We start from the raw sequence: 24,005 nt of genomic DNA on the forward strand, positions 1-24,005 counted from the left end.
TTGGGGTGACAGTCTCCACTCCTCTCAGGAAGTGAGGTGACTGTGGTGCTGTAATAGGGCAGCTCTCACTGAGAGGAGCTGTTGGAGCAAGCTGTGATGTACTGGTACAAATAACCACCTCCTCTGCATTTCAGCTCTCAAAGAGATCGGGCCTGGTGTGTGCTGGGCCGAACAGACGCTGACTCTGCAGTTGGTCTTCCCTTTGCAGAGACCAAAATAGCTCTGAAGCTTACAATGACTCTCACCTATGTGCTAGACAAGACCTACAGAGCTCATAAGGCATCACTCTGCAATGGGTAACAGGGTCCTTTGTCATCTTGATTTCATCTAAACACAAGCCAAAAATAGATACGCTCGGAGAAAAAAAAACCAAAACAAACAACCCAAAAATAAAACCCAGATCATGAATGTCAGGAACGTCGCAAAACACAAGCCAGCCTCTCACTGATCAAAACCATCCTGTGCCCTGCAAGCCTCGAGAGCTGCTCTCCGGCCGTGAATGTTCAGTTGCCACCAGGCAAGGCGCAGCCAGAGCCCCGTGCAGGCCGTGCCCCGGCGGGGTCGCACGGATCAGAGGGTCTCGCTGTACATGACGCACGGGCTGGTTTCCTCACACAGTTCCAGCTGCACGCTGGAAGCGAACCAGCGCTTGGCACAGCCCAAGCTGTAGTTGAGGGTGGTCCGGTAAATGTTCTTGGCACGCTTAGGGAAAATGATGGTCGTGCTCTGAAACCTCACCGGCTTCTGGCGGGGCTCGAAGATCAGCTGGGACTTGTAGTTGCGCCAGGTGCAGTTGGGAGCGGCGATGATGGTCTCGCTGTAGGTGGTGACCGTGGGGATGGGGCCGTAGAAGATGTCGTCCCGGTAGTGCTTCTCCGAGTCGTACTTCACCTCAGAATTGCATCTATGGAGGACAGCAAGGGATCAGGAGCACAGCCCAGGCAGCAAAGGAGGCCAGACAGGCAGGAATCCTCTCTAACCCTCTGAAGCTGGCAGCATTTACCACCTTGTACTGCACAGACACTGGGGAGGTGCCAACTCTACAACCCAAAGCCAAGAGGACTCCGTCCTGCTGGGGAATCTTGTTGGAACACCCTCCTTGCTGTGAATCCATCTCAGCATTTCTGCAATGTAGCAGAACCAGAGCAGAAAACACCTTGCTGCAGAGGCTCCAAGCAACAACTCTTCTTCCTCTGGTTTTCTCCAAGGGTCCCACTGCAGCCTCAGCTCAGCCCTAAGAGCTACCTACACTGGAGGCAGACAACCTGTAATGGACCTGTTGAGCCATCAAGGCTGTCTTTTCTTTCTTCATTGCACAAAAATGCCCAAACCAGCTAAAATCTGAGTGCTGGGAGGGGTGAGGATGCTTGTTGGAGCCTACCAAAAATCCAAGCAATGCTGAAAGAGCAGGAAAACCAAAGGGATATTGTGGGCTATGGCTGCTCAAGCCACTGGTCTCAAAGGAACTGGCCACCTGAAATGCCAACAGATGAAGAACCACACAAGGTAGGATACCATGACCCTGCCTTTTTTCTGCAGCCATCCAGAAAGGATGTACAGACACCGGGTCAGAAAAAGGGCTTTTCCTGGAATTCCTAGCCATGGGGAACAGGACTTCCACTGATTTTCCCCGCTCCCCAAACGCTCCTCCAACAATCAGCAGCCAAGGAATGTGCAGTTCCACGTAGAAAAGATTAAAAGCTGGGTGTGTGCTTGTCATTACCTCCACCCAGAGGGGGGCTGACTGATTGTGCACCGCCTGTAATCTGAGCTGCTGTAATGTATTTTGCACAGCTAGGGTGTAAGCAAGTCATTCAGCACACATAAAAAGAAGACTCCGATGTAATCACCATAAAAACATGCCCGCTGGCAGTTCCTCAGCCAGCAAAGATTTACTGGGGTACATTTCCAGAGAGACTTTTGCATGGGCTGAGGGGGTTTACAGTCCTCCCACTGTCCCTGACCCAAGCTGTGTGTAAGTGCTCCATGCTGTTTGCAGGATACATCCCACATCAGCAAAAGAGCAAATGAAGAGCAAAGACCAACATTTATCCATGGCCACAACACCAGCCCCACAGGAGGGCAGAACATCTCCATCACTGGCTGGAGGGACCATCTCCTCACACAGAAGAGCTCAGTCTCTGTGGGCTGTCTAATGCTGGTTTCTCTGTGGCAAGAGTGAACAAAAATGGGTGCCAATTAGAAGGGTGTTGCTTCTTCTGAAGATACAAGTCATCTGGGAACAGTATGAGGACCATCAGATTACTTAGTGGAGGCCATCAAGCCCACAGATGGTAATGGTTTTCTCTCATAGCCTTGGATTTTAGCTGGCCTTGGAAGGAAAACTGCCTTCTGTTAAAACCTCCCTCCAGTTCTTGCCTCCTCCTCCTCTCTGCTTGTGTTGCTGTCAGTGGCTTTAATTCAGGAATTACCCTCCCACCTGTCCTTCCCTTTCCATCAAAAAAACCATGACTCCCATTTGTAAACACATTTTAATTTTTGGCAGAAGCACCAGCAAAAAGACAGAAATCCCCATCTACCCACCCAATCCCATCTGTACCTGATTTCCTGCACGGGCTCAGGGTTGACCTCAATGCTTTCTCCAAAAAACACCGGGTACATTCGTGGCCTTATCTCTGGCATGGATGGGTTCAGGAGCAGATAAGGCATCTGCAGGGAAGGAGAGCACAGCAAGTGTTGGAACACGACAGATGGGGCTGGCACAGTTCATAACGTGCTGTGGCTGGCAGTTGAGCAGCCTAACAGAACACCTGGACTGTCCTCACCAACCAACACCTCCCCCTGCCCCAGCACACCTCCCAGGTACGTGACTGGGCCCACATCTCTGTCACTTCTTGCTGCAGTATCTGTTTGTTGAAATTTAACCTTGCCTTTCCTTCTTCCTTTCTTGTTCCTCATAGGAATTGCAATTGTTTTCCAGTTTTCTTTAGCCCTGATATTGCCTTTACTGATAGGAATTAACAAGTCTTAAAAAACTCAAAATGTGTCAGCATGGAGAAGTGCTCCATGTCTGACCTAACACAGCAACAGGGCCTAAGGCTGCTGACTTGAAGCATGTAGGTTTACTGAAGTGACATATACATGTATTTTTAAAGATATACATACAAATATGTACATAAAATCATGTTTCCCTTGAAACAATCCAGCAGAGGAAGTGATAGACTTGCTGTTCCCGAAGTCTCCGTGCCAAAAATGGCTCTTGTGCTCCAAAGGACATTCTTGTTAACCATAAAACTGAGGGTGGGGTGAGACACTGGGGCACCTTGTGGCCTCTGCAATGCAGGAAGCCAGTTACAAGCCAGCACTCTATAACGAATGGAGCAGCTCCAATTCATGACACCAAAAACTGGATTTTTAAGACTAACTGCAATGTGAACTTACTTACTCTGACAAATTGTCACAGACCAGCCTAGGCTCCTCTGCCCACCACAGAAATGACTAATCCCACTTCTCTATACTGAATGCTCTTAAACACCAGTTCCCACATATGGGGATCCTGTGTCTGGTGCCTGGACCAAACCCAGCAGCTAATTCAGCCTAATCCTGCCCTCCTGGAAAAATGTCACTGCAGGTTTCAGTCTCTGCCACAGCTTTTCTGTCAGCAGATATTTATGACGCACAGGGACACAGGATCTCTTTAAAGGGGATGGCTGGCAGCCTCTGTGCTGTCTGTAGATGGCTAGCTGAGGTCTGCTTTCCTCTGCTGGTTTGGGCCTTCTGCCTCAGGCTACGGCAAAAAATGTCACTGCTCCATCTGAATTTGCCAAGCCACTTAATTCCGTGTCCCAAAGCCACAAAGCTGTTTCTTCTTTTCATACTGAAATTTCCCTGCACTTTACAACTGTGTAAAGTTGTACTATTAAGTAAAATGGCCAACCCCTCTTTTTGATTGAATACTGTTCCATTGTCAAAACAGAACCGTATCTGCATAGTTATAGGGGGAAAAAAGAAAAAAAAAATATATGTTCACTCTCCCTAGCAAACACTGGCCAAAAGGCAAAGTTCATTCCTGAATTGCTTTCAACACTCTTGACAGGGGAGGGCAAGGGCAGCCTTTCTGGTCGTAAATAAAGCTCTTTGCTTCTGAAATGTGAATTGTTTACATCAGACAAGCCTCAGTTCACAAGGGTGCAGATGTCCAGCTTGTAACAGTCTGCACAAGGCCAGAGCTCTTTCTAAAGACATTCTCTACATAAGAAGAGGTTCCTTTGGGTGCAGGCGTCAAACACCATTTGCACATGGTCATGAGCTTTGCGAACAGCAGGCAGGCTCCCCTTGGGGGTTCACCTGCAGAGGGATGCAGATTGCTTGAACTGGTGAAGGAAACAAGGCTGGGGATGTGTGTCCCTCCTTTAAAGAAGCAGTTTCCAAGAAGTGCTTCCAGGCAAACAAGCCCTCACACTTCTTGCTAACAAATGCTGACACTAAGTGTGCTCCAAACATCCCCAGGATGCAGGAGATGTTATGAAGTCTTTCCCGTGGCCTAGCAGGAACATTGCTGGGGCATCTGGCCCCCAGTGTGTGCATGGGAAAAGCCTTCCCAGCCCCCTGAGCGCTGGGGTGCTGCTCGGTCAGAGCATGGGCACGGCGGCAATCGCTGTCTGTGCAGAGCTCAAGTCCCACAGCAGGGAACAGGAAACAAGAACACGCTGCAGAAACACCACCAGAGCGCACGGAGAAACAGAGGTGCTGGCATGCACGACTGACATCAATCAGAGTCAAAAATCTGCTGAACTCGGTGAGAGCAGGATTAAGTGTTCTCCAGGTTAGTGCTGGATGGGGTGTGATGAGACTATTTCCATTGGGGGTTACAGTTAACCTTGCTCTGGGCAGGGAAGGGTGGCAAAAGGCATTTCATACGCTATGGATGAGCACCAACTTCAGACTTGCAGGCTTGGCTTAGTTTAGACAGCTGGAACAACTGAGAACACTGGCAGGCCAAAGCCAGGACTTCTGCTGCCTGTCGAGACCATTACAGACTCAGGCCTCTCTTCTGTGAGCTGCTGTAGATCAGAAACTTTGAAGTAACCTGGAAGTCTGCACATGGAAGATGTAAATAACTTACAAATCATGGCCTAAAAATAGAGATCTCTAAGATCCTGCAGGCTGCTCACCAAACAGCAACTGATTTGCTTGCAGAGCATGAAGGGGTCACTAAACAGCAACCACAGGTTTCACACAGCAGCCACTGAGAGGCACCTCAGGTGACATTTTGTTTTCCCTCCAGTAATGGTCTGAAATGTCGGCTCCTGCAAGTCACCTGGAGCTGGGAAGCAAGGAACACGGGATATGAGCTTTCCAGAAGATTTGTCTTTGGGGCTGAAATGTTATATGCTTGGCACATGTCAAAAGCTGGCTTTTTGGCAAGAGTTTGACACCGACTCCTTCCAATCTGCTTTAAGGAAAAAAAACCAAAAATGTCCTGCCTGTCAAAAAAATACTGACTCGATTCTTTTTCTTTCTGCACAGGAATGGTTGAAAGAGGAGGAGCACTGGACTGCTGAGCTCCCTTGAGAAAATCAGGATCCCTGGCTTTTTTCTAGAAATCACCTGGTGATCTCCAGACACTCCACAAATGAGGTAGGTTTCTATATTATCCTGCACTATGGACAGACTGGCAGGGAACAGAGCTTGATGCACATTTCTGGGGGTCACTGTTGGTGAAGAGGAGAAGCCCAGATCACTTCAGACCAGGCTATCCATAAGTGATCCATAGTTGAGGTCTGTCTATCCAAGGGCTGCTGTGCTGGAACGCTGCAGTGGGGACCTGACCCATCTGTCCCCACTAACTGGAGCAGTGCTGGCACTTACCAGGTGCAGCTTCACAAAAGACACCACAACCCTGGCATCTTTAAGGACAGAAGGGGTCTGGCAAGGAAGGTTGAAAACACAACATGAAAGATACCAAAGATATCAAAAAAGTGACTCCCATGTTTACAACTTGATCCAAGGTGAATATTAGGCAGTAAATGAGCTTTTATTTTTATTTCTTCTCTAGTACATAATTTGTGTCAACCAGCAAAGAGTTACAGTAGTATTAAAAAGCTGAAGAGCTTTCTTGTTTGGCTGCATTTTTCCCTTTGCCTTAACTCTGATGCCTTTCAGGCATGTAACGGCCTGGGCAGCTAAACTCTGCTTTTTGCAAGTAGCAGATAGATAAACACAGATAAAATTGGTTGCTGAATGGAATTCAATCTACAGCTCATCGACAGCATTGACTGTTCTTTAGCTGCCAAATTCCAGGCAGCAAAGCAAGAAAAAGCAAAGGAAATTAACAAGACTTGAAGTAAATAAACCCCCAAAACCTTTCCCCAGAGAGCACAAAGAACCAGAACTGACTGACTCCTTTTGCTATGGTCATTATACGGAAGGCACTAAGATGTGGCATTAGATCTCTAGGGACTGTAAGGGGAAACAGCTTTCCAAGTGTCAGGGCTACAAACAGGATACAGCTTCCCAAATTCCCAGCTCCTAACTTAGCTAGGGTATAAGCAAAATCTTTCACCACATTTTCCCACTATGGTAACATGTCAGGTCCATGAAAATGTCACTTTACTCAGCTGTTATTTACAGCTATAATGAAAGATCTGGCTGAGTTATTTGACACACATCTACGTTCTCTGCTCTAGAAGATAAGCAGTATTTGTTTAACAGACCATTTATTTTCCCAATATCTGCACGTATTGCACATTACGAGTAATTTATACCAGAGCCGGATGAGATTATATTGGGAGGTGATAACAGAAAATGCAAAGCTCAGGTAGAAAGAAGGGGTTTATTATTTCAAAGAATTACATCCTTCCTGCTTATCTCCCTCTTTTATTTCAAGTGGGAAATGTGTGCTACTTTGCTTATTGTCCACAGGGTTATGTAGGGACACAATGGAAATTCAGCAGCTAGAAGACATCACCCTCAATGTCTTTCATCAGAGCCACACTTTTCAGAGCAGATGATGACATCCTCGTGTCTGTTTCCCTGATCTGCCCAGAAGGGACATCTGTCACATCAAGTGAGGCCCAGAGCCATGCCCTGTCCATCAAGGAGGAAGAGGAGCGGGTGCATATCCAGAACTGGGTGTGGCTGAGGGACAGGGAACAGCCAGGTGGGATTAGCCTTTGCCAGGAGAGGACACAGGCATGGACCTGAAGCTGGAGGAATTCCTGCAGGATCCAGTCCCGTGGGAGTGGCTCAGAAGTGGGTCAGGATGCCAGGCTGCCAACAAGCCCTGAGGCAAACCCTGCTGTGCTGCCAGATGGGTGCCCTGCTCCCTGCACCAGCCTGGGGCTTCCCCAGAGCTGCCGGGACCCACAGGGCCTGGGGAGTCACGTTCCCTGTCCCTGCCTCGTGTGTGGGCTGCAAGCTGGCTCAGCTCGGGGTGCTGGGCCTCCGTCTCATGTGTGCTTTCAGGGTAGGTGCTGACAGGTATGGAAATTACATATGGAAAACCTTTGATGGCCATGTTCCCCACCCAGCCCCTACAGATATTGCTCCATTCCTAAAGCATTTTCAGTGCAGGATGAATGCTGCATGTCAGGAAGAGATGTTTTTTTGAGGTTTTTAATATGAGCCATTAATCCAACAGGGTTGGCACAAATGCTGACTTGGACCACGTTATTGGGACCCCGCTGTTGTCTGTGAAGGCTGTGCCAAGGGACAAGGTCTCCTTCTCCATACTTGAGATGAAGCTGGAATCTCCTCCCACCACCCAAGAGTGATTCTGAGTCATTCTTGCTGCTGAATGTAAGTAGAAATTCCCTTCATCCCTACAGCTGATTCAATGGGATATAGTCCCACAGAAGTCAGGGCTCACTGAGGCAAGTTGAGTGCGCAAACACTTCAGTCTTACAAAGTAAAAGGAACTTTTGCAGTGGCAAAAGCTCCTTTCACTGCTGGGAAGGAACATAAAATCTGCTGCTTCAAGAACACACAATGGATAGTTCTGCAGACAAATGTGAGCTTGATGTCCCCTGATATCCATTAGGAGTTCTCTGATGGATGCAAAGCACTTATTTCAGCACAGTCCAAAACAGTTTTTCTAGCCTCAATCAGTAACCCAGGGCAAGAGCAACAGGGAAAACTCTAAGCAGATATGGGTACTTTGATGTCATTTCATTCCCCACGCTTTCAGCAACTGCTTATTTGTGCATATTATTAGGATTTATTTTGTTGTATTTCTGTTCCTTTTGACCCAGTTTTACAGACACAGTCTAGAGAATTCAGTAACCCAAGTCATAAGAATCAATTTAATAATGTTTCAGATTTAAAAGGCAGAACTAGGTAAAAGTCACTTTCTATTTTCCTTAGGATATTTGCACTTAAGCACAAAACACTTGACAAATTCCCTACACGGACTTTATTTGAAGAAATAAAAGCCAATTTATCCTGCACTACAAGTAAAATGAAAAAAAAAAAGGCCCTAAATGGTGTTGAACTTGTGGTATTTATGACTCTGGCCCTAAATTGCCTTTCATATTTTCTTGGATCCCAAAGCTGTTCCCAAATTGGCTGGTTAAATGTGAATAAATGGTGCATTGTCTTTGAAACAAAGTTGTGCTTATTAAAGAGCAGAGAGTTTACTTTTTCAGAGTCACAGTTAATAACACAGAGCAGAGAGAGCACAGATTTTACACACAAGAAAGTCTTCGATAAGAGCATGCAATCTCCTTTCAGTCTCCATAAGAAGGGCTGTCTGTCCCGAAGCAGAAAAATTTTGTAACATATTTGTGAAGTTGGAGGGAAATAGCTGACTGCAGAAGAATGCAACTGGGTTCAGAGTGGTGGTTTGATAGTTGTGCAGCAAAGAATAGTATGAAATACTTCACTCAGATCTGGAATGCTGTTTCCTTCACCTGACAGCAATTTATTGTAACTGTACAAAGTAGAACCTTGGCTGTTGGTGAGTTATGTATGGTTTTATAGTATTCCAACACAAAGAGTGCAGGTTGTGTTCCTGGCTCTGTCACGTTCAAACACTAATATAACAGGCGATTAAAACCAGCATTTCTTGGGGTGCAAATAGCTGCAATTATTGATTTGCCAATTCCGCATGCTCTGATGAACAGCAGAGGAATAGACTTAAACAGAAGCACATTCATGGGTTGCATAACTGCTCATAGATCTGCAAGCCCTTGTAAAATGGCAAAATTAAAGCTAATTAGACACTGCAATTTAGAAGTATGAAGCAAGCAATACTCTTCATATTTTTCCTGCTTTAATATCAGCTGCAAGTACAGTATATGCACAGTGGAAATGAGAGGAAGTGAAATTCTCTGTAGTCAAATAGAGTAAAAATTCCTATTTACTTCATTATTTTGCAGTGAACCAGAGTTAAAGAGCAGAGCCCAGCACCACTCCAAATAACACAGTCCAACTGGTTTCAGCATTTGGATCCCTGCAAACTTCTGTACCTGCTAAGAGCATGGAATTCCATACATTCCCAATGTATGGAACCCATACTCTAAGTAGGAGCCCTTGCAATGTGATTCAGAATTTGGAAACATCTACAGTGTGAGCTTTTCTGAAGTGTCCAAAATGTTCATTAATGAGCAAAACAATTGAAAAACTTTACACCGATCACAGGAATAACTTTTTTCCCTGTAGGAGTCAAGCACTAAAAGTCTCAATCCTAACAGCCCATGAACTGAAATGAATTTTCTCATGTTCTTTCTTTTCGATATCTAAAGACTTTCTTGGATGGTGTGGTGGCCAGCTGTCATATGACTGGAATGGAGACTGTCACATCCCCATTACAGAGTTTTGCAGACACCTTCAGCCCTGCTGTTTTTTGCTCCAGCAGCCTTCACTCACCTTCCTCCCCAATTTTATTTTACAGACACTCAGGAACAGCCTGATGCTGCCAAATCAAGAGACGTGTGGGTAACCTTGTACATAAACACTCCCATTGAGATGGCACACACCCAGGCATCTGCAGGTAAGGCTCCATATTAGGAACTGCAGCATTAGCAGGTTTGAGATTTGACTTTCATAATAAACCCTCACACCCTCTCCACTGTGAGGAGTCATTGTTCATGGGGAAGGTTTTGGCATGTTCAGGAGTAAAAAGGCAGTTTTCAGTAATATGCTCAAAATGCCTCAGAACTTGAGAAAGTGCACGAGGGTGTGAGGAGTCATTGCAAAATGTCTCTATGGGAAAGAAGTCTAAATTGTCACTAAACCAGAAGTAGATAAATTTTTCTAATGGAAAGATTTGTGCTGCAGTTTTAAACCAATTAACCATGTTGAATACACCTACAAACATCTTTTATACATGTTTAAAAAAATTTTAAAGAGCCCTGGGGAAGAACTTTCATCATTCTTTAAAAACCTCCACCACCATTGCTTATGCTCTGAACGCTGTGTTTTAAAAACAGGTTTTATAGCTCAGGGATAGAAATAAACAAATAAAGCAAAATAATAGTGATAATAAATCTACCCAGATCCCATATTCAAGCGTTTCACTGGCACTGCATCAGGCTGACCGAGACCCGCAGTGCTGTGCCAGCTGTCTGAGCTTACAAACCACCACCCCCGGCTCCAGCGGACAAACCTTTCACACAGGCTCCTGCCACAAAGCCCGGCTCCAGCAAGGGCAGCGGCACACAGCCCTTCCCAGACAGACCCTGTTCCCGGACACACATCCCTACCCTGGCCCAGCTAAAGGGCACTTTTGTCTCTCTTTCAGCCACGGCTCCAGCAAACGCGGCTGCACGCTCCTCACAAACCAGATGCGGGATGCCAGGGCGTAATGATGGCTGGGAGCCAGACCCCCCTGCCTCGGTCCGGATGAATGCAGCTCCAACCTGTACCTACCAGGCAGAGCAGTGTCACCGAGAAACAACTACACTTTTCCGAAGGTGGGCAGGGGAGCTTGGTTCAGGCATGGGGTTTCACTCCCACACCGTTATTAGAGTTTACCCAGCCAAGCTGCCAGCACTCTGTGAGTGTATCCAAAACCCCTGCCCGGCACCGGGCCAAGCCCTGCCTGGCACAGCAGCGGCGCTGCCAACACCGGACCGCAGCCGCCACGGGCAGCCCGGAGTGCCCTCGGTGGTGAGGGGCACTGCGGGGGGAACTCAGCCCAGCGGTGCCCGGGCAGTGGTCACAGGCGCCCTCCTGCCTTTCCCCCGCGGGGCCCGGAGGGGACAGAGTCCGGTGCCCGGTTTGGCTCTTACCACTTTGCCGTCCTTGGCCTCTCGCCGGTGGCCCGGGGCCGGGGGGTCCGCACCGCCGCTGCCCCCTGTTCGGCCCTCACCGGGCGACAGGGAGTAGAAGGGGGGGCTGGGGCTGGGGGGCAGCCCCGAGTCCGGACTGTCCAGCAAGCCTTCCCGGCTCTTCTCCTTCAGGCTCTCGTCCATCCCTTGCAGCTGGAGGTGACCTACCATGTCTGGGGGACAGCGAGGGGGCCGCGGCGGGAGAAAATCCTCCAGCGCCGCCCGCCGCGGAGGGAGGGAAGGGGAAGGGAGCCCGGGGGGCCCCTCCTGCGTCCCGACCGCCGCTACCAGCCTGGCGGAGCCTGGTGCTGCGCGGGGCAGCGCCAGCATCAGCCGGACCGGGGTGTCCCGGCCGCCTCCCCTCCACCGGCCCTGGCCCTGCCCGCCCGGCCGCCCCCGCCCTCAGGCGTTCCCAGGGGAGGGAAGCGAAGCCCGATCCCCCCGCCCAGCCCCGCGGGGACGCGGCCGAGTACGCGCGGCAGCGCCCGGGGCGGCCCCGCCGGCAGGGAGCGCTGGGCGCGGCGGGGACGGGATGGGGACGGGACAGGGATGCGCCGCGCTCGTCCACAGCCTGCGCCGCCCGCCGCCTCCCGGCGGCTCATTTATCCGGAGAGGGTGGGAGGGAGCCGGGCAGCGCCCTCCCCTTCCCCCGGCCCCCCAGCTCTGTCCCGGCCGCGCGTTCTCGGGCGCTTCCCCGGCACGGAGCGCGTTCGGCGCCGCCCGCCCGCCCTCTCCCTCCTGAGGGGACGGGGCAGCCCCCGCGCACGGCCGGCGGGAGAGGGGTGTCCACACACACCTCCCCGTGGGCTGTGGCTGCCCTCTGCTCATTCCCTCACCGCTGTCCGAGTTTTCCCTCAGTTATGTTCCATTTTCCCCTCCGTTTTGTCCCTCTTCGATCTCGGCACTCTCCAAGGCTGGGAAAGGGGCCTTGCCACATACAACGCGCCATCACGGGGGCACAGCTTCTCTCCACTCTTTCCCTCACTGCTGTCCCAAGTTTTCCCGCACTCAGAGCTGATTTTCCTCTCAGTTCTGATCCTTTTCATCATCCTTTTTTCACCCCCACACCCCCAAAGTAGCCTTTCCCCTCAGTGTCGTGGCTTGTGGGCATGAGGAAAGAGACTTTCCTCTTGAGAACCATCGTCCCTCTCCGCTTCGAGGTGGAAAAAGGCAGCTTCACCAAGGCAGCAGGTAACCATGGCAGTCGTGGCTACCAAGGTGCACAAACCTGCCATATCCCCTCATGGCAGCCCTCACACCTCCTGCCTCCCTCATGCCTGTTTCTTTGGCTCCACAGCTTCTGGTCCACAACCAAGGAATCGGCCTCCTTATCCCAGCCATTGTGTGGTCAAGGCCAACGTAAACACCATGGAAGGGCATCCCAAATCACAGCACAGCCTCTAGCCAGGAAGAGCAGCATGTGCCAGCACAGAGGAGAATGAAGAGTCCACCGTAACCCTCAGGGTTCAGAGAAGCAGCAGCGGTTAAACAGGTCAGGCTGGCTGAAGCCAATATGGTCATCTGTTGCACAATAACCGGTTGAGGCTAATGTTACCTTGTCCACAGCCCTGGCTGTGTTTTTCTCATCATGTTTTCTCTCTACATAGAGTCTAGACTGTGAGAAATCTGGGGCAAGCCCACTCATATGGCTCAGCTCAGTGGAGCTTTATTGATGGCAAATAGGTTTCCATGGGAAGCTGTTGAAATCCAACTGGCCCTCTCTCGGTCTGAGTTACTGGCTCAGCACTGAGTGAAATAAGAGTGTGTCTGTTTGTTCTACAAAATGGACAAACACAATGCTTGTTGTGGCAACGAATGAAAATGTGAGGGGTTTGATACTGTACTTAGTGATAAAGGCTTCACACCCAAATCACAAAGATGGTGCAAAGTCCTTGGAAGTTGGGTTGAACCTAAAAGTGCCCCCACTGCATCCTCCTGAGGGAGCAGATCCCACTATGTGTTCCTACTGAATTCTAAAGGGAAACTAAGGATGCCCAAATGCACCTTTGACTGAAATGAGGGGCCCTCCTCAGAGTTTGAAGCGATTTGTATGCACTGAGCTGTGCAGAGGAATGTCACTGATTTGTAAATGTCAAACAGGCACCGAGCAGCCCACACACGAACCTCAGTGAATTCTTACCTCTGACCCGCTCGTCGGCTCCAGCAGCTGCACAGGCGGATTTAGAGCCCCTTACTGTAAGGGCTCTCATGTCTCACACAGGCTATGGCTGATCTGAAAATGTCAAAGGGGACTGAAGGTCAAAATTTCCATAAATTAGTCCCTGGCTTGCTACCTATCAAGTAATAGGATTCTCTGGCCAGTTAACACTGTGAAGTCAGGCATTCAGCCCAGCAGTTCCCCTGCAGCCCAGTTCCCCTGCCCCTCTCCTGAACTGGCTCAAGACCATGTGTGCAAAGGGAAGGAGTGTCTTCAGAGCTGCTTTCCTCCTCGGAGAGAAAAGGAGCAGGACAAAGAGACATTGGGCAGGGGTGAGTGCACTGTCCTTTTGTCCTAGAAAGCCCTGGTTTAACTTGGGGAACAGTCGAGAGGAGACTGGTTTTTCTGTTTCTTGTTTTGAGAAAATTACAATCCAACCTTTCCCAGACCTAAATAATGTATGTTTCTAAAGGTAGATTTCAGTACAACACGTGTTCAGCTCAGAAGTGGTTGTTATGGTTTAGGAGTTGCTGAGCTCCAAACAGCTGAAGACACAAAGCACTGCTGAGCATCCCCCAGCACTGGTAGGGATGTTGAATTCATTTATGAATGGCAAAACTGCTGCTGGTTCTGCAAGGCATGTGTGCACACACCTAATGTTGATATTATTATTAGTATGGTTGTTGTTGTTGTTCTGCAGCACATGTGTGAGCTGTGGTGGTATTATTGTTGTTATGGTTATGATTAGTAATCTGTTTCAGGTTAGTAGTGGGTTGCTCACCCAGGCTGGAGCTCTCTTGTGCAAAGCACAGGGCAGGCAGGTGGTAAGAAATGCTCCTGTCCTGATGGTTGACTCAGACTTTGGTCAGAGTCCTCCTGGAGTCACAGTATTTTGCTCTTGGCCAGTGAAAATCAGCCTGAATGGAAATTTGGTGAAAGATTCAGTGTGCGGACACATGTGTATATATGGTATGGTAGAATTATGCCAGGTGAAACAGAATTTAAATATTGCACAGTGCCCTGACAATTGAGAAAAGGAGAAAAACAACAAATTTTTCAGCTGAGGCCATGTTGCTTTACTGAAACCCTCCTTAGTTCAGCACTTCTTCATTTGCTGGAAGGAATCGCTAGGGACTGGTGCATTCCTGTGTCTTGGCCTGGGAAAAGGGAAACTGGGCCCTTGTGTGCATGGTGGGATGAGGAGAAAGGAAAAGTCTGGAGGGGAGTTTTCTGAAGCAGCTGAGTGGAGACAAACAGGTGCAAGCACAGTGGTACAAGGGCAGCAGTGTGAAGGCACAGCGCTGGGGAGAGTGGCCTCCACTACCAGCACTGTCTCCAAAGGAGAAATCCTGCCTTGCTGTGAATTTGAGTGTAAAACTGCAAATAAGTAGTAGGGAGTCAAGTAGCAGAAAACTAGGGAATATTCCACCAGGACTGTATCTGTTAAGATTCACTCTCAGGCAGTGGTGCAATCCTGACAACAACAATTAGAGGGCTTTTTGAAGCACACATTTCTCAGAGCTTCTCCAACTTTTTTTTTTTTTTCATTGATCTATTTGTTATAAAACACAAAATCCCAGTCCTGAAACAGGTGGGAGGTCACAAGAGAGGGAGTGTGTGGACAGTGGGGGCAGGAACCCAGACAGCCCTCCTGATGTAAGCAGCCCTGCTCCTGGGATAAAAGCTGGTATCCTTCCTCAAATCCACTGGGATTCAACCCTCTCCATGCTTTTATGAGTCCTCTGCCTTCTGTTTTCCTAGCTGTTCTCTTAGCTAGATTTGAGTACTTTAGGAATCTGCCATCCCACAGACATGGCAGAGAGTCAGCATCACGTGCTAAGTTTCCTTCCACTGCTGCCAGGCTTGAAAGACAAATACAGTGAGGGAAGAAAGAGACAGGATACAAACACCTACATCAGGACTTTTTCTGAAGCAGGCTGGGTGGCAAAACAGGAAGAATGCTAGGAATGTCCATTCTGGTTCAGTGTCGAACCCGATCCCTGAGAACACCCACAGTGTAACTCCAGTCCTAGTAAGAGTGGCTCGGGCCATGGTGGGATGTAACTGCTCTCTGGTTCCCTCCAAGGAAGAGCAGCCTTCCCTCTCTGCCATGGCTTCCTGACAATAGTGTTGAAAGGCACCAAAGCAGCAGCATCACTGAAAGGAATACGACCACAGAGCAGGATCCAGGTCTGTCAGACCCAGACTACCCCTGCCTGGCACACTGCAAGTTGATCATCTCAGCCCAAAATGATTCCAAGCATGAGGGCAGAAAATCACTGCTCACTGCACAGGTCCAGATGTGATACAAAGAGCAGGAAGCACATCCATAGTGCTGGACCTGGAAACCACATGCCAATAATGATTAATTTTGCAGCATGGTAGAGTTCAAATCAAAAGAACCTTTCTGCCTGAAAAGCAGAGGCTATTTATCAAGAGATAAAATCACCTTCTGATAGGTCTACTCGTTTATTTTTAGGCAGCCCCTACATCAGAAATTTTTTCAACCTTGACTCCCAAATCTTGGCTGTCTGCTCCAGTGAAGGCCACAGCCCCCTCTAGTGATGGCTGCACCTGCTCTGGCCCTGCTACCCTCACCAGACAAACAGCTCTCCTAGCAGTGACTTGGAACAAACTGTCTGGCAGGAAATGGGAATGAAAAGCACAAGAATCTCCTTTTCTGGGGTCAGGAGTGCCTGTTCTTGGCAATAAATCAAAGGAAGCAAATTTCCTTTGAATAGCCTGGACTTGAACAAAGACGGTCCATCTCCCAGACAAGGCAGTAGACTTTGTGACTGCAGGAAAGAAGGATGATCTTTGAAGAACATGCACAGGGTTGTATGAGAATGTTGCCTTTTCATATTTGACTGCAGTGTGTAGATTTGTGCCACAATCCAGACAAAAAACTCCAACTGAACACTATTACAGAACGAGCAAAGGCTCTGGAGCACAGAAAAATTATCAAGACTTCTGCTGACCCTGCTTGCCTTTGAGTAGGGTGCCACATGATGAGTATTCAATTGCCTATGGTGTCCAGCCAGATATTGTTACAGACCTGAATCAAACCACACCTCCCTGCCTTACTGCCCCAGAGAAGGAGCTGCCTGTTATCCTGTGAAATTTCCTCTGCTTGTCTGTCAGGGCTGCTGTGCTGTAATCTTGGAGGATAATCAACAGCGAAACCATTCATAAATCACAGCAAACAGAAAAGACGCCGATAGGGTCTTAAATTTCAAGCCTGTGAAGCCATCATTTCAACAATGACAGTCAAAGGGGAGATTAAGAATTCTTTTACATGGAAAAGTTTTTCTTGGAAGAGCAACCCTCTCTTTGGTTGCCTGTAACTACAGTCATGTGGATTTGATTTTTACATGGCCCTTCTGCCCATTTGCAGGGAATGCTCTGCAGCCCCAACGGGCCTGTTCTCACACCAAACTGGCTTGTGGAGGGGCAGCAGCGGGATTGGAATAAGGCAGCAAAAATGAAGGACTAAGGCTTTGCTCAGTGCTAGCAGAGGCCAAATGGGCTGCCTGTTTGGGAGGCAGTGGCAAGATGTTCCAGATCCCTCTTGGCTCAAGTCCACCATGCCTCTGGGTCCAGCTGCAGAATGGGACTAAGACTGGTGCCTTGTTTTATGGTGCAAGTAAAGTATTTGGAGATTAACTGTACTTGCACCTCATGGTGCTTAAAGGTGTGAGGGTATTGTGAAGTCTGTTGCCAAAAAGGGAATGCAGGGCTGGATTAACACCCCACCTGGAGGGCAGGTGATTTATTTCTGATCCAACTGGAGTCTTGGTCCAAATGAACTTGCCCTGTTCATTTGGACCAAGTGCTGTGCTAGGAAGAAAGGAGGGAGACTGCACAGTTTTTGCCTTTCCTGCTGTGCATGTTGACTAGCAGTGAGAGCCTGGAGAAGATGCAAGGGGAGCAGAGGAGGAAATACCAAGTGGTGGAATACAGTCTGTATGCATCTACTGTGCTTCCTTCAGAGAGTCCTCCATTCAGAGTGGAAACAAGGTGGCTCTCTGCTGGTTTGTTTACTCTCCCTGATTTCTAGACAGACTCTGTGCTTTCTACTTACTTCTGCTTTTCTAGCCTGCTTAATCCTGTGACAAGCAAGGGAAAATATCGAAAAATATCACAGTGGGAAGGATGCTTCTGTTCTATGCATGATTAAAGAAGAAGAGAACACCAAAAGGTACTCGGAAGAATTAAAAACTCTTCAAAAAAGCAAGCGTTTCATAGCTTAACATTTCCTGGAATTTTTTAAATGGAAGACGCATGGATAACTGAGGATAACTCTCCCCTAGAAAATAAAACACATCTCTTTATTTCAGATTTTTCTTGTAAGCAATCATTTAAAACACAGGACTAGAACAGAGATGTAAAGCCTCACTGAACAGCTTAGAGATGAAATTCTTGACTCAACAAATAGGTGTCATTATAAGAACTCTTACAGTTCATATTCTTGGCTAGCCTGTTGTGATAGTGTTGTGTCTATTTGATTTATGACACATTATTCCCTCCTGTAATGTCTAACAGTCAACGGCACATTTCTCCTCCAGCTATCCACCCCATTTAGCACGTTTATAAAGCTTGGAAGGACAACAACAGCTCTCAAATTGCCTGTTGGGATGGGGCACGTTGAAAATGGCATGACGCAGTGACACGTGATGGACAATGGGGGAGATGTTCTCTTAGCTCTATTTCCTCCTGCTCTAAATCAGGTATGACATGAAAGAAATTATTTGGCACCATATGGTGACCTGAGGATTGGAAGGCCGTCTCCTTCCAAGAGCAGTAGCTGTCAACCTGTCACTTGTGGAAGAAAACCAAGAAAAGCAATTCTAGTCAGCTTAAATTCACTGTAGAGGAGCTGTGTTGCTGCTGAGAGTCCACGAATGGGGGGAAAGTCAGAACTCACTGTCCTAACTTTTCAGGTTAAAAGTCTTTGGTTCCCATGTCTAAGCTAATATCCCACTGAAAACCAACCTGAACATCTCTCCTAGTGAAAGAGTGGGAGCTGAGAATGGAGCCTTCCTGAAGGATATCGGTCCATAGATGCTGTAACTCAGTGAATTCGTTGTTGGAGGTCATTTGCTGAAAAGTCTCCTACTTGTTTATTCTCATCAGCAGGCTCTTAGCAGATCCCTCACAGACAGCCTTCCCCTGAGGCTGCCTAGAGGTGAGCCTGCATCACTGGAATTCACTCAGCCTTTTCTGATTTCTATAATCAGAGGCAGAAAGAGCCTGACCTCTGTGTGGTGCTCAGAGGGACTGACCTGTGTCCCTCTCGTCAGTTCTGCCCGTGCTGTATCCAGCTGCTCAACAGATGGGGCTGAGCCAAACCCCCCAGCACGGGATTCAGGCTTGGCCAGGCTGGCCAGTCAGAGCTCTCTGCACTCACTGAATTGCCATCAAGGTTTCGGCATTGGTGGAGGGCCAGGTGTGGTCACCTGTGCCCTGGCAGCTGGGCTGAGACCACTGGAGTCATCAGCCAAATTACCTTGAATTGATGACCTGCAGACTTAAAGCTCTGCAACTCAGTTCCCATTATGCACCCAGCTCCCATTTCCTTTTGTATTTCTCTCATAGAAAAGTAACAGGAAAAGCTATTACTGGCTTTATGAAATGTAAGTTCTTACAGTGTTTCCTATAGGACTTCAAGCAACTCCTTGTTAAAGCAGATAAGTTAATCTGTCTTTTGATTCAGGTCACAGTATGCTTTCAGCTTTAAATCACCACAGCACAGTAACTAATGGCATTTGCCATAGAAATGATGTTGAAAAAACAAGGAATCTGGGCAATTACTAGATGTATATTCCTGGTGAAAACAACCCACATAAAGACAGTTTCAGGGAAAAGGATGATTGATCATCTGGATTTTGCTCCCTTGTGCTTTCTTGCCAACTTTCTCCACAGTGTACTATTAACTGTTGCACAATTATGGTAATGGAACCTGCCAGTGGACTTTGCCACGTGAGGGACTCGGGCACTGTCAGGAGGGGCTCAGCAGGGTTTTTTATCCATGCAGGCTGAAACTGCACAGCCAGAGCACTACAGTCCCTTCAGGCATTCAACTTTCAAACATACCAAAGTAAGAGTTTTACCAGAGTTGGGTTTTTTCCACTTTGAATTCTTGATAGAATGCTGTACATTCCAGTCTTGTCTCAGAGCTCATTAAAGTCAGTGTAAAGACTTCTGGTGACTTTAATTAGCAGTGGTCTGAACCCTAAAGCTGATCAAAACTCCCACCAAACTGTAAATATGAAGGTGTTCTGTTTGCAGATATAATTGCAGATATAATATTTAGCTACAAGGCAGGGATGCTTGGAACTGTTTTCTCTATGCTCTCTGTGTGTCTTTCAGATGCCTGGTAGTTTTACTGGATTGTTTTTAATTATAGTTTTTTAATTAGGTTAAAAGAAATCGCCAGTTTCAATCTCACTGTAAAACAGAAGCAACTGACAGCTCCTGAAGTCAATGAGTGAAATTTGCTTCTCTTACAGTAGGTGTAGTTTTGTTCAGCTGTTGGCCACTGGTGTGAGAGAGTTTGTTCTCATGGTACATCTGCTCCACCCACATGCCACAGCCCCATGGAAAAAGTTCTAATGCTGAACCTGCACTGTGGATTTTGCAGTGTGCAGGGCCAGTCCATGAAGCAATGGAAAGCAAAAAAAGCAATGTGCAATAGAAAAAAAGTGCAATACAGAGAGATTTTATTTCAAGCCTGTTCAAGGGAAAAAAAAATGAGGGACAAACCCAAAGCTTTGCTGGATGGTATTGTTCTGAACTGCCTTGGAAAGGTGTGTCACTTGTTCTCTAGGCTGCCACAACACCCTGGGATGCTGTAAAAATAGCTGGCAGTACCTGACTGACAGGCAGGAGACGTGTGACCCTAAATTATGGTGTTTTTCTTCTCATGATGAAATGAATGCTGCCTTAGACAGAGGCTGAAATACATCTGTTTGCGGTGGGAGTGCCATTTTAGACCCGTTTCTTTTTGAAACTGGGGTTGGAATTGCCAGGGATCAGCAGAGCTATGGGCTCACAAAGAGGGCACTGTCTTTGAGGAATCTTTACATAAGCCCTGCATGACCAAGGCAACAGGAGTTTGCACAGCTGCTGCTGGAAGCAAACGTACTTTTAGCTGACCTGAGCTGATGACTTTGGGCGTTAAATCTGACGCTTTCCAGATGTACAGACCTCTCCTGCCACAGTCCCCAAACATTCAGTCCCCAGGTAAAAAGGAAAATAACAATAATAATAGCAATAGTAAAAAGGCATTTATAGATACCACACTGTGGTGTGTATTCCAGACCTGACATTTATAGGTTGCATGGTCCAGTTCAAAGGTGAGTGGCATTATCTTCTCTAAGAGCTGTGTTTTGAACTACACTTGGTTCAGAGCTAATTAGTGCTGCATCTGTCTTGCTTCTCATCTCTGGTGAAGCACCTTGTTCAGAAAAGGTGGCTAAATATCCAGATGTGTTGGGAATTGGCAAATAACTGTCTGTGAGCATAAGACCCCAGGGAATAGCCCTAAATCTTTGCTGAGCCTGAAGCATTCACAGGACAAAGGCATCTTGCCAAATAATCAGAACATTAAGTTTTGTGCTTCATGGCAAAACAAAACCATGCACATCAAGGGACAGGTTTACAAGTGGGGATGGGATGGGATGGGATGGGATGGGATGGGATGGGATGGGATGGGATGGGATGGGATGGGATGGGATGGGATGGGATGGGATGGGACGCGATGGGATGCGATGGTTGTGCAATATTGGACAGGTGGCAGGGAATGGGCTGGCTGCTCCCCCACCCCATGTCCTGACTCTGTGTGTGCTGCTGCAGGCTGGGAGTTGTGCTGTGGAAGTCACTGCTGGCTGCACAGCAGGCTCTGGGTTGACACTGTTCACTTGATTCTCAGAAGGAAGTGGAACCTCATCCTTGCTCCAGACCCAGCATAAATTGCTTTCCTCCCTAGACTGGTTATTTTTAACAATAATTCCTGCCCTCGTGCATCTCTGCAGCCTTTGGATGTTCATAGGGAGGGTGATTAAAGGGCGTGGGGTGCTTGAAGAGGATCATTTATTTTATTCCATTTTATTTAGGTGTGGTATTTATAAAGGCTCTAAATTTGGCAGTGAGAGAAAGGCACATATTCTTCTGTACTGGAGACTGCCCCAAAACAGACAGACAGCTGCAGCCCAGCCTCTCCTTATTTTCCCTGCCAGTTCTCTCAAGCATGACCTGGTTTGAGGACCACCTTCAGTGAGATCAAAAGGTGATTTTCCCTGTGCTTGCACCACATGCCACTTCACTTTCACGCCACCTGTCAGCTGGGTGCCAAGTGAGACAGCAATGAATTCTAGCCTCCCTGACTTGAACCATGAACATCTCCAAGAAAGATAACAATGCAGTGAAGGTTGAAATTAGATCTGAGAGCCTGCAAAGCCCTAGAGATGTGTTCTTGCCATGGTGAGCTGAGGCACCCAGGGAAATGGTTACTCAGAACTCTCTCTCATCAGCTGGGGATTCTTTAATCTCTCCTCCCTGGTGTGTTGCATGTCATCATGAGAAAGGATCCTGAAAATACAAAGGCATTCAGTAGCAGAGAACATGGCTGTTTGGTGCTCATTTCTGCAGGACTTTTCAGCTACTGATCAGTAAGCTTCTCACATCTTCCTTCCTCACCTTTCTTGCTTTCTTAATAACAGCAGTGCAGTCAAAGGGAGATTTGCTCTCTTGAAACCTTTGTTTTTCTCTCTGGCTGTCATGAAACACCCATGTTTCCAAATTTTTCATGGGATAAAATTTCAAAACATCTTGCTTTGCAGAGGGATATAAGTTTTGCTCCAACATTTTTTGATCAAAAGTTCTGGTATGCTCCAAATTGACGTGTTTCACTTCAGTTTGTTCAATTAACCCTGAAAGCTTTGCTTTAGCTCCACTCAATGCTGAACATCAGCCTTGAATTGGATTTCCTTCTAGCAGCTCTCATGCAGTAACTTAATACCTGTATTTTTCAGGGAACAATGTGTAGCTACTGTGATGTCTCACAGACCTTAAGAGTCTCTGCATCGTGGCAGATTGAGTCCGCGAGGAAACAGCCTGCAGAAAAGATGAGACATCTAAACCACAGCCCACTGAGACTGTGTACTTATAGGAAAATGAGGTTTTAATGGTTTATTGAACCATTCAAACCAAAACATAGTTTCTGATTTTGTTCCAACTGGCCTTGAAGAAAATACTTCTTCTTGACTTTTCTTAATTGAAAAAAAAGGGGGTGTTTTTATTTCTCTATTGTGAAAGGAAAGAAGGTTCAAAATCAGGATGTTTTTCTCCCTGAAGATTTCAATTTTGTGAAAACTGCCTCTTTACTGGGCAGCCTTCCCAAAGGGAATCCCCAGCCAGCCCCAGTGCTAATATCAGTGCACAGTGTTTGGAGCCGATCCAAAGGTCATTCACGCCATTAGACATTTTTATCGTGGACTTGAAAAAACTTTGGACCAGGCTCTTTTGGCAAGAGCATGCACAGTCTGGAAACCTAAAAATAAGTCCTGATTTGGAGCCATCCACAGCTTTTCAGTCACCACGATGGTACATTGGTATGAGCTTGTCAGAGAGGTGATGAGATGATCTGGTCTCCTCTCTGGCCAGAAAATCTTTAGCTGTTTGTTGAAATAAACTAGGGAGAAGATGGTGTTCCACAAGCTAAATGTTAAGATCTCTTGGTGAAGAATTTTCCTGTGAAGCATCAACCCTGGAAGGTTGAGATAGAAGGTGTTGTCTCAAGGGATGATCTGGTTTTCTCTTCAAGAAGATTTTCAGCAGTAGTAGCTCCTGGAATATGTAAGATTGTCATCCTCAGTCCTAGGAAATTGAGAGGACCCTCCATGATGCAGTTTTTTGCAGCAGTATTTTTGGGAGCCAGCAAAATGGGCTGTGCCAGAAGGGAAGAAAAACTGCCCAAAGGACAGAATTTACACTTTTTCTTGTTTGTCTCCTGTCCATGATCTGAGATGTTCACAGGAATCCAGGGTGAGAAGAAAACCCTTGGTAACAGTAAATCTCTATCCTGTCATTCACCATCACTGTGCACCATGAAAGGATAGCTCTGAACTTCTGACAGGGAATATCATGCTGTAATTACCATGTCTAAACCCTTTCACCTGGAGTTCACTCCAACTCTCTACAATGACCTGAGTCAGATCTGTGTGTGGAAAAAGCAGAGTGTTTCCAGCATCTCAGTTTTATTTCTACTGGCACAAGTGTTTCCTTGTGTCTGGTGCTGCTTGCTGGCTGATGAACCCTTGGCTGAACACAAATAACTGGTCACTTGCTGAGGTTGTATAAGTGGCCACACGAGGGAGAAGGATGGAGAAAGTTAGAGGCCCTTAGGTGGCAGTGGGCTTGCTTGTGCCTACAGGCTGTGGTCCTAATTCCCACAGTACTGGTGACAGCATCCTGCTGGAGCAATGCTGGTGGCTGTGGTCAAGCCATCAGGAAGTCCATCCAAAGGGTTCCATTTCAACTAGTTGTTCTATTTCCTTCTTATATATCTTTTTCTGTCCATCTGGGTATCAGATACTTTGTTTTCTGTCCACAACAGG

At 47.4% G+C, this 24,005-nt stretch overlaps 1 protein-coding gene across 2 annotated transcripts; it reads right to left on the reverse strand.

Moving 5' to 3' along the window:
• Positions 1–570: 570 nt before the first annotated feature.
• On the reverse strand, positions 571–11,417 carry RFLNA (refilin A). 2 transcript variants are annotated; one of them, XM_059485375.1, is made up of 3 exons: positions 11,193–11,417; positions 2,561–2,670; positions 571–904 (listed from the first exon to the last, which is right to left on the reverse strand). In XM_059485375.1, the coding sequence occupies exons 1-3, from the start codon at positions 11,400–11,402 to the stop codon at positions 571–573; spliced, it is 654 nt and encodes a 217-aa protein (XP_059341358.1). In that variant the 5' UTR covers positions 11,403–11,417. The 2 variants fall into 2 exon arrangements, with proteins under 2 accessions (XP_059341358.1, XP_059341359.1); XM_059485376.1 differs by having other exon boundaries at positions 11,211–11,402.
• Between the last annotated feature and the right edge of the window lie 12,588 nt (positions 11,418–24,005).

Source organism: Ammospiza nelsoni, chromosome 18 (assembly GCF_027579445.1).
Source record: "Ammospiza nelsoni isolate bAmmNel1 chromosome 18, bAmmNel1.pri, whole genome shotgun sequence".
Classification (NCBI taxonomy): domain Eukaryota; kingdom Metazoa; phylum Chordata; class Aves; order Passeriformes; family Passerellidae; genus Ammospiza; species Ammospiza nelsoni.